Source organism: Engraulis encrasicolus, chromosome 23 (genome assembly GCF_034702125.1).
Source record: "Engraulis encrasicolus isolate BLACKSEA-1 chromosome 23, IST_EnEncr_1.0, whole genome shotgun sequence".
Taxonomy (NCBI): domain Eukaryota; kingdom Metazoa; phylum Chordata; class Actinopteri; order Clupeiformes; family Engraulidae; genus Engraulis; species Engraulis encrasicolus.
The window spans coordinates 3223767-3231266 of record NC_085879.1 but is presented as its reverse complement, the minus strand read 5'-3'; the positions used below and the strand labels follow the sequence as shown (position 1 = coordinate 3231266).

Below are 7500 nucleotides of genomic sequence, written 5' to 3'. Positions count from 1 at the left end.
CCGGAGCCGATGATTGGTCGCAGCCAGATATGTAGGCTTGTCCCCCGCTCCACTGAGCATCAGATTACAGTAGCAGTCCTGTGCGAGGAGTGGCGCAATCTCTGTGAGATCCCAGTTAATGCTTTCGCTCTAGGATCGCGGGGAGAGCTGGGGCAGAAGAGCCAGCATTTAGCCTTGCTTAAGCCGGATCGGGAGTACTTTTTTTTCTCCTCCTCCTCCTCCTCCTCCGCACCTCCTGCACCGGCTAATGGAAGTTGCAGACAAACCCATCAACATCTGAGACCGAACCTGTGGTCATCGCCTGCGCCCTGGGAATACTCTATTTGCACCGGACACATGGTGAGGCAGGGATGACTTCGGAAAAATAACTACTCTTGAAGAACGTAGCCAACTCTACTGGATTTTACAACACGGAAGCCATACAAAACCCGGGGCTTTTGCCATCTGCACAGAATGAATCTACACACTGATTTTGCGCTTTCATTCATTTTATCGTGAGAGTAAAATGAATTGCGCGGCGTGCATGGTTATGTCTGTCAGAACAGGTGAAATGCAGCGACGGGTAAAAGGAAATATTTATTTTACCCTGCTTTGAAGACGATCTCCAAAGACTTTGTTAATCCCGGACCTGCAATACCTGTTCCCAAAGTGCCCTGTTTGCTGGCTGACCAGCCGACACAGGCAATTGACAGAACTTGGCGACAGGAACTCATTCGGAAGCTACAGGTTCATTGGGATAACGACGCCGACATCCAAGCCAAGACCTGTGGTGTGTCGTTTAATCGCCACACTGAGAGACATACATCACATATAGCAGATATACAGTTTTCTCAGTTCAGTCAAGGACAGGGTTTCCGAAACAAAGTGTGCATGTAACTGGACAAAAGATTATGTATCCGATATCGGTCGCACATGCTCCCGATTGAAAAGCCACACTTGTCCAACCAAACCGTTGAATTACCAAACTGTCATTCAGCAGCTGTGAAAAACTGTACCGAGAATTGATGAGAATGGCTGGGGTCGGATGTTGGAAATATTACCTTTGGATTTTAATGGTCATATGCCGGTTCGCGGTGCCATTCGCCAAATCCCTGGAAACAATCATGTGGAGCACACAAAATCCCAAGTAAGTAGATAGCTATGATATTTTTTTTGCCAGGCAGCATCATGACCACAGAAGTTAAAACATTCTTGCCAGTTGGCTCACAGTCTGATAACGTGTCATCTAAATGCAAAATCCGTCTCCAGCATGCCAGTGGCACGCACAATGGCCATTACAAAAGCGCACGTCTTATGTCTTTTGTGTTCAGTTTGACGTGCTGTCCATAGCAAAGCAGGAAAATCTCTCCCCAGCTTAATGTCAGAAAATGTCAACTGAAATGATACCAAATGTGTCCAGATGCATATTTGGTCACGGATGGTCATGTAGGCCTACTGTCAAGGGAAAAACGTTTTTCATAGCCGTCTGTTTGGTTCAACTGAATGGGAAAATAACGCAAGGCCCAGTAAATTGCTACACATTGTTAAATAATCTACAGACATACACAATTTTCATTTATCAGGTCTTAGTGAATTCCATTGTACAGAAAATACAATGAAGGCGCTTGCGTAAATGTCACTGTGGGCTAATCTGACTGCAACTCATCTGAAGGTCAAAGGTCTCGCGCATTAATTTTCACAGAAACGAAGAGCTCTGATGAATCGCGTGCTTATTCTATATTCTATTTCAACGTAGAAAATATAATTGGACCCACGAGATTATACATTTCAGCAGTTAGTGTATCAAAGACAAGTAGTTGGCTAGTCTATTTCGCTCGATTATTAATCGTGTCCTTGGCGCGGGTAAATTTATGTGACTTTTTGTTCCTATTGTCATTCTAACGACGTGCGACTTCCTTTGGCATACATTCGCCATCGGTCTCATAAATGCCCACGAGGCCTAAGTCTGCTGCAAAGGAAAAAAAAGTTTTCAGGAGGCCTACAGGACAGTAGCACAAACTAATGTTAATGTTATTATCAAATTATAACAGCTACATTAGACTACTTAATTATTATGTTAATTGTTGTCATGCCAGTTGACATGTTTTCCCACCTTGGAAACGTCTGGAGCTGCTGGCAAGTTTGCATAAATTAAAAGTATAATTGCATTCACAGAGTGGAAAAAACACCACTAATGGTTACCATGTTAATATAAAAATATTATTATTGATAAATCCAAGGCTAGCTGTTTGTTTCCTCTAATGCAAACCAAATATAGAGAGCCTTTAAATTATCTTTGTGCAGGCCAATGGAGAGTTTGACTGTTTGTAGGCCTAGACTTGCAGTTGCGTATGTAGGCATAATATAGCCCACACGCCATCTTTCTATGGGCCTATTATGGAGCACTGCAATTGGAGATTAACTTTCGTCTCAATTCTGTTGATATCATTTATTTAGAGATATGGCAAGATTGTTATGGTCTAGGCCCTAAGCAGCACCCACCTTTTGTTGAAGAAAACTGGCTCCAAAGTAAGCCAAGCGCGTTAACTCTTGCCAGTTCGGCCCATGCCTGGTTGTCTCATTGCTTCACTGGGGTACATTATTCAAGTCATATGTCGATGTATGGCAAAAAAAGAGGGGCGCAGCTGGCAAACTCCATCAGTAACAATGCGAAAGGGTTTTTGTGGAGAAATTGTTCCGAGTGTTCAAGGAGGGGGGGGTTCTTTTTTGGCTTCTCCGGTTCTCTGAACTCTGGAATGTCTATAGGTTGGTTGGGCTGTGGGCTTTATTGGGCCTGAATGCACAGAGCTACAGATTCTTCCAGACAGCAGGACAGCATGGGCCCAGTGTGTGTTTGTTTAGAGCCCTGCATCTAAATTGTCCAGACCAATCATATCAAAGCATGGACGGTAACTAATTCAATACGCATTGGGAGACTTTTTTGTAGGGAAAAGGAATCTATTTCTCCTTCAGAAATACAGCCTTTGAAGTTGCAATTTTGATATAAAAATTCCACGGCCGTTCAACTGTAATTACCTTGAAATACCATATGCTTTTTGAAAAGTGTGCAGGAGGCGAGTGGTTTAAGTTTAAAATCTATTTTTCTTTTTATGTATGGCGTGGATTTGCCATGGACTGTGATGGCTATACTTGTGGCAGCTGCTGTTTTAAAAGTTGAGCCGTTTCTTTTGATTTTAATGACATTAATTCCAGGTGTCTCCTGGGTGTGTTTTATATGTGACAGGAAGGCCCTTGGAAAAGTTCATTTCACATCTGCTTTCTCGTCTGTGAGACACTTGCTTTTCAGTGACAACATAAATCAATTAATATCCATTTCCCCCCTCTCAGTTATGGGCCTCTGAGCCAATAAGTGCATGTATTCCATTACGACTCAGCATCTCATTAAAAATGAATGAAATGTGTTTGGCCATGTAAGGACTGGACCTTTTTAAAATAAATCAGCCAACACAGCAGTGAAACTTTCAGCTGCGGACCCCACCTAAAGCACTCATGAGAATGTGCAATGTACGCCTCTTATATGTATATGTGCACACACTCCTAACTGCTAAAAAAGTGCATGCTCCTATCTGGTAACCAAGAGTGTTTCCTACAGTTCTCCTCGAGCTGGTGCATTTCTGCCGAAAAACCCCAAGCAAAAAGTATCCAGTGTCTGGGCTGGATTAGCGTAGCTAAGTTGGACGCTGTTCTCACTTTGGGGAGTCCTGCCGCTAGCCCCCCTCAATAAATTAATTCTGCCATCCTCTTCCTTGCCGGGGAACAATAACAATACAATCTTTGCTCAGCACCCCCAAATAGACCATGAATTATGGGGCCGAAGATCCGAGCCGTGGCCTGCTGGGCCTCCGCTCTTATTTTCCAGTGTATCTGTATGGAAATCAACACTTATAGAGTCAGAACAACACAAAAAGTGTTAAATTGAACTCTCTCTAAGTGTTGAATTAACACTGCAGAACTTACTGTGCAAATGTATCTGTATGTGGTTTTATTTGCAGACATCCCCAACCTCCATGGAATTACCCCAGAAGCGGCTTTACTCAATTAATTTTAACCCCAACACCCTTGAAGCAGGGAAGGGATAATTTAAGTGTGTGGGATTTTCAAAGACACAAAAAGATTGCAAGAGGGAAAACAATGCTGCCCTGGACATTAAAAAAAGATGAGAAATTAGTATGTTTTTTGTGTTGCCCGGTTTGCTCCAAGACATCGGGGTTAGGTCTTATTGTTCATAGAGCTTTTAAGAAATCAATAACCCATTACATCTTTACAGTGCGACTACAGTGGCCCGTGCGTTGTATCTGTTGCCAAGTCAATATAAATGGTAAATAGTGCTCAGTAACGTGAGATTAATCGGTGGCTTCTTGTGATTAATGGGATGAAAAAGAATCGTCAAAAGAAGCGGGGCTACTGGCAATCTCGTCGTATTGATGTGTACTCCAGTTAAACTTATCTCAAGCTGGGAGGAGGTGGTAGACTTTGTGAGCCAGAGAGTTTTTTAACGCGGTAAACATGTGGCCGAATGCTCCCTTCCCTGGAACTCCAAACCGCACGAACCAACCAGTGACTGTTTATTTCTGTTGAGGAGAACAGCAAGGCAAGGCAGGGAAAACAGAAAAAAACAGGCAGACAGAGAGTGAGCAAGCGAGCGAGAGAGAGAGAGAGAGAGAGAGAGAGAGAGAGAGAGAGAGAGAGAGAGAGAGAGAGAGAGAGAGAGAGAGAGAAAGAGAGTGACAGACAGTGGGAGCTGTTCTGTGCACAAATGGCTGGGTTGAGGCCTCCCCCTGCTTTAGGAACACTTGTCACATCTCCTGCATGCTTAAGAAGCGCTGTGCTCCCCAGTATTTATCCAGGCTCGCTTGTAAACATCAGGCGCAAACAGAAATAAAAACAGACCTGGAGTGCTGGCGAATCCCTCTCTGTTTGATTCGGAGGTTTGGAATGGCTGTGTCGCTCCGAGAGTCAATATTTCCTCTGCATTAAAGCTGTTCCCATTATACGTCCTATCACTCGGCCTGTCTGTCTGTGTCTTTTTTCCTTTCAGTCTTTTTCTGACTCTGTCTTCATCACTTGGTTTCTTCTGATGGGTTTGTCTCTTTCAGCTTTCTCTCTGCATATTTTTTTTCTCTCTCTCTCTGTTTTCTGGCTGACTTTTCAGACTTTCACTCTCCTCTCTTCCTTCATGTCTGTTTTTGATTCTTTATTTATCCTTCTTTTTCAGTGTTTTCCCTTTTTATCGCTGCTCTCTTTCCTCTTATCCTCTCTCTCTCTCTCTCTCTCTCTCTCTCTCTCTCTCTCTCTCTCTCTCTCTCTCTCTCTCTCTCTCTCTCGTCCTTCAGTTTGGGTTTGTGTGTCGGGTGTAATAAATCACGTGTTACTGAGTGGCCTGTAGTTAACATATTAAAGTCACCGGGAGAAGGGAGAGTCCTGACATCACCCGGAATGTTCCTGTGATCACAAGTGACAGTGTTGCGATGAACTGGCCCCCGTCCAATGATTAAAAAGCCTTCCTTGGAAAACTGGTGGTGGTGGTGGTGGGGGCTGGCTGCCGAAGAGAAAGGGGTGTCACAGAGCGGTTTTCTGCCTTTCGCCCCCGCACCCTGTTTTTCTCCCCCCAAATACCTTCCCTGCTTGCCCTACTCTTCACCGTTTCACCACCAGCCCCAAACCCTCCAGTCAACCCCCATCCACCCCTGTGTTCTCCCTCTTCCCCTCCCCTCCTCTGCTCTCCTCTCCCCACAGCCTCCCTCTCTTCCCCCTCTCCCCCCCTCTCCGGCTCTGATCACATTTCCCACTGATACAGATCTCATTACAAAGAGCAAGGACTTAGAGCCTTCTCATGACTACTTAGCTGGGGAATAATGCACAAGTAGAAGTCCGTCATTGTGCGGCAGGCCGAGGGCCGAGGCGAACCGCGATCCCCACTTATAGGAAGCAACTGGTGGCTCCGCTCTTGAAAAGGAATCCTCTGTGTGCGCGGCCTATCTGTCCGAGACAGCTGCTCCCGTCCTGACGTTTTGGCTCGGCGCTAGCGGAGCACCTTCACGCTAACGTTTTGGAGGTTATGAAGGTTAAGGCCGTTCTTCCTTTCCTATTTTAAAAACAAACAGTGCCCCACACTTCCACGCCGGCCCTCACCCCCCTTTTGACATTTGCGCCAAATGTAGTTTATTTTATTCACTTTCCATACACAGATGGATGGATGTTTGCTTGAGTTCCCGTCTCCGAGGTTTTTGCATTTGCGCAAGTTTGTGTGTGTTGGTCTGCAAAGCTCATTACCTGCCAATAGCAGTGTGTCAGGTTCAGTTACCACCACTTGCGGTGGCGTGGTCAGAACTCGAGACTTAATGGTTTTGAAAATAGACCTCGAGCGTTTAAATTGCGGTATAAGAAGTGCTACCATGTGCAAATGCCGCGTTTTAAAGTGCCCTGACCGACGGAGGCGTGTGGAATTGGTGCTGCTGCAATCTCGTTAAAGCAGAAACAAAGACGCACAATGTAAATGAGGGAAACAACACGTGAAAAAACAAGGCAAAAGTGTCGGTGGTTGTGTGGGCCCAGGCTCTAAATGTGTGTGAGTGTGTGTGTGTGTGTGTGTTTGAGTGTGTGTGTGTGTGTGTGTGTGTGTGTGTGTGTGTGTGTGTGTGTGAGTGTGTGTGTGAGTGTGAGAGTGTGTGCGCCCCCATTGCTGATGGTCTTTTTCCTGTTGTCTGGCCCAAGCAGCCTGGCAAGGACGCAAGCTTGGCTCTGGGACGCGGTCGGTTCCAAAAAGCCCTCCCAAAGACAGTGGCAGCAATTTAAATGAGTGTAACCCCGAGGACACTTAAAGAAGGTTTCTCTCTTGCTCGCAGGAAACAGCCTTCAACACTGAATGTGCAAATGAGAGGCCTAGCTAACTTCAGAGTGCAGAGGGTGTCAACATGCAGCCAACGCTGCCCATCAGCACAGCCTTATACACACGCACACGCACACGCACACACACACACACACACACACGCACACACACACACACACACACACAAACACACACATGCACAGCAACACAAATACACATCGCCTAAAGATTACTTCCATGTGTTTTGCACAAAAAGAGAGCCAGAGTAGTCGAGGAACGGGTGATAAAACCAAAACATTTAGGAGAACAGAGCGCAAAAGAGAAAGTTTTGTGTTTCAAGCAAAGAGAGATAGAGACAGAAACCAGGAGAGTTTTCCTGAACTCCTCGAAAAACCTGTCAGAGCGGAGAGAGAGCGAGAGAGAGAGAGAGAGAGAGAGAGAGAGAGAGAGAGAGAGAGAGAGAGAGAGAGAGAGAGAGAGAGAGAGAGAGAGACACACACAGAGGGGGGGTTAGAGAGTGAAGGGGCAAGGACGGCGTTATGAGATCATGGTGCTGTGGCAGGAACCCATAGAGGACCAGGGGTCTGTGGAACGGATGGATGTGACAGCCATTTCAAAACCCATTAGAACCCACTTCTAGGGCACGGATCTAATTGAATAGATGATACCCC

At 45.6% G+C, this 7500-nt stretch overlaps 1 protein-coding gene across 1 annotated transcript in view; it reads left to right on the top strand.

Annotated features, from left to right (window-relative positions):
- The first annotated feature begins 76 nt into the window (after positions 1–76).
- Positions 77–7500, top strand: part of LOC134439648 (ephrin-B1-like) — a 77167-nt gene continuing 69743 nt past the window's right edge. The window contains exon 1 of the mRNA XM_063189551.1: positions 77–1126. Within this exon, the coding sequence (XP_063045621.1) occupies positions 1005–1126 (122 nt within the window). The 5' untranslated portion in view covers positions 77–1004. The remainder of the gene's footprint in view (positions 1127–7500) is intronic.